At 25.5% G+C, this 1,322-nt stretch overlaps 1 protein-coding gene across 1 annotated transcript in view; it reads right to left on the bottom strand.

Moving 5' to 3' along the window:
• The window catches only part of LOC18049875 (cytochrome P450 CYP72A219), a 3,074-nt gene extending 2,865 nt beyond the window's left edge, over positions 1-209 (bottom strand). Inside the window, exon 1 of the mRNA XM_006442244.2 lies at positions 1-209. This exon is cut by the window's left edge and continues 179 nt beyond it. Within this exon, the coding sequence (XP_006442307.2) occupies positions 1-143 (143 nt within the window). The 5' untranslated portion in view covers positions 144-209.
• Between the last annotated feature and the right edge of the window lie 1,113 nt (positions 210-1,322).

Genomic DNA, 1,322 nt, shown 5'->3' with positions numbered 1-1,322 from the left:
GAATTGCCTTTAAAACCTTGCTTTCTTAGCTGTTTCTCCACTCTCTTTGGCTTCAGCCATGCCCAGTTCAGAATTTTCCATGCCCATGTTACCACTGTTATAGTGACAATGGAAACTGCTATTGATTTCGCTGAGAATTCCATTTTCCTCGCATCAATGCTTGTCGTGGAAACTGCAAAGCCGTTGTTGACTCCATTTATTATATATAATTAAGGCATCGTCCTTTGTCCCAAAAGCAAAGTCATTGTTCAAGTAAATTTATTTGTGGGTCCTTCTATCTTACATGCATATAAGATATATTTCTCTCACATGAATAATATGTGGGTCTCACACATGCACTATTCATGTGAGTAAAATGTATCTTACGTACATGTAAGGTTTACCTTTATTTGTTTATTTATTAACAGTACTGTTGAAGCAGTTAACGTCAAATAAAGTGCAGCAGTAAATGACCAAATTGCCAGTCGGTGTGAAGTGACTTGCTGAGTAGTGCACTGATCATTTTAGCCATCCATATATAAATACATAATTATCCAATATGGACATCCAAGAGTAAACATACATATTTAATTTTTATTATAAATCACTATACATTTTATAATATGAAAAACTAATTAATGTGTTTTACATAAAAAATTTATATATTTTTATTTAATTTCCTAAAATAATTAATATTAAAAGGTAATTAAAATGATTTTTAATATGGAAACAAAATAATAAAATAAAATTGTTACTCTTAGTTTTAATTATAAAAAAATTAATAAAGAAATAGTTAAATTATTTCAAAATGGAGTATTGTTTAGATTTATTTTTTTTACCCTTCTTTAATTAAGGTAATGAAATATCTTAACCGTATGTATGTGTGCTAATGACTATTTAAAATGTTGGGGTAAAATAACAAAAGTCAATTTATTTAAGTGTGCAATTTAATTTATTCTTTTTATTTAAGGGCAAAAACTCAACCAAAAATACAAAATCCTTATTCAAATGAACAAAAATAATTTTACGAATTGATAAACTAGCACTCTATAATTTATTTATTAGTAAATTAACATATTTTTTTCTACATAATCGAATAATTGATAGTATGTTAAATAAATATTATGTTATAAGGAAATAATAAAACATTAATTATATATAATATGAAATTAAATTCATTTTAATATTTTCTCCATTTCATCTATTTGAAATAGTAAAATTTCTTGTGTTAGAGAAAAAAAAAAGGTTATAATGTCTTAACACTGCTCACATGGGTGAAAGAAAATTGGTTGTTATTATATTAAATTAAAAAATAATCATATATATTTATCGTCAATTATGGG

Source organism: Citrus clementina, unplaced genomic scaffold (genome assembly GCF_000493195.1).
Source record: "Citrus clementina cultivar Clemenules unplaced genomic scaffold, Citrus_clementina_v1.0 scaffold_3, whole genome shotgun sequence".
NCBI lineage: Eukaryota > Viridiplantae > Streptophyta > Magnoliopsida > Sapindales > Rutaceae > Citrus > Citrus x clementina.
Note: the sequence above shows the minus strand (reverse complement) of the source record. Positions and strands in the feature narration are given on the sequence as shown.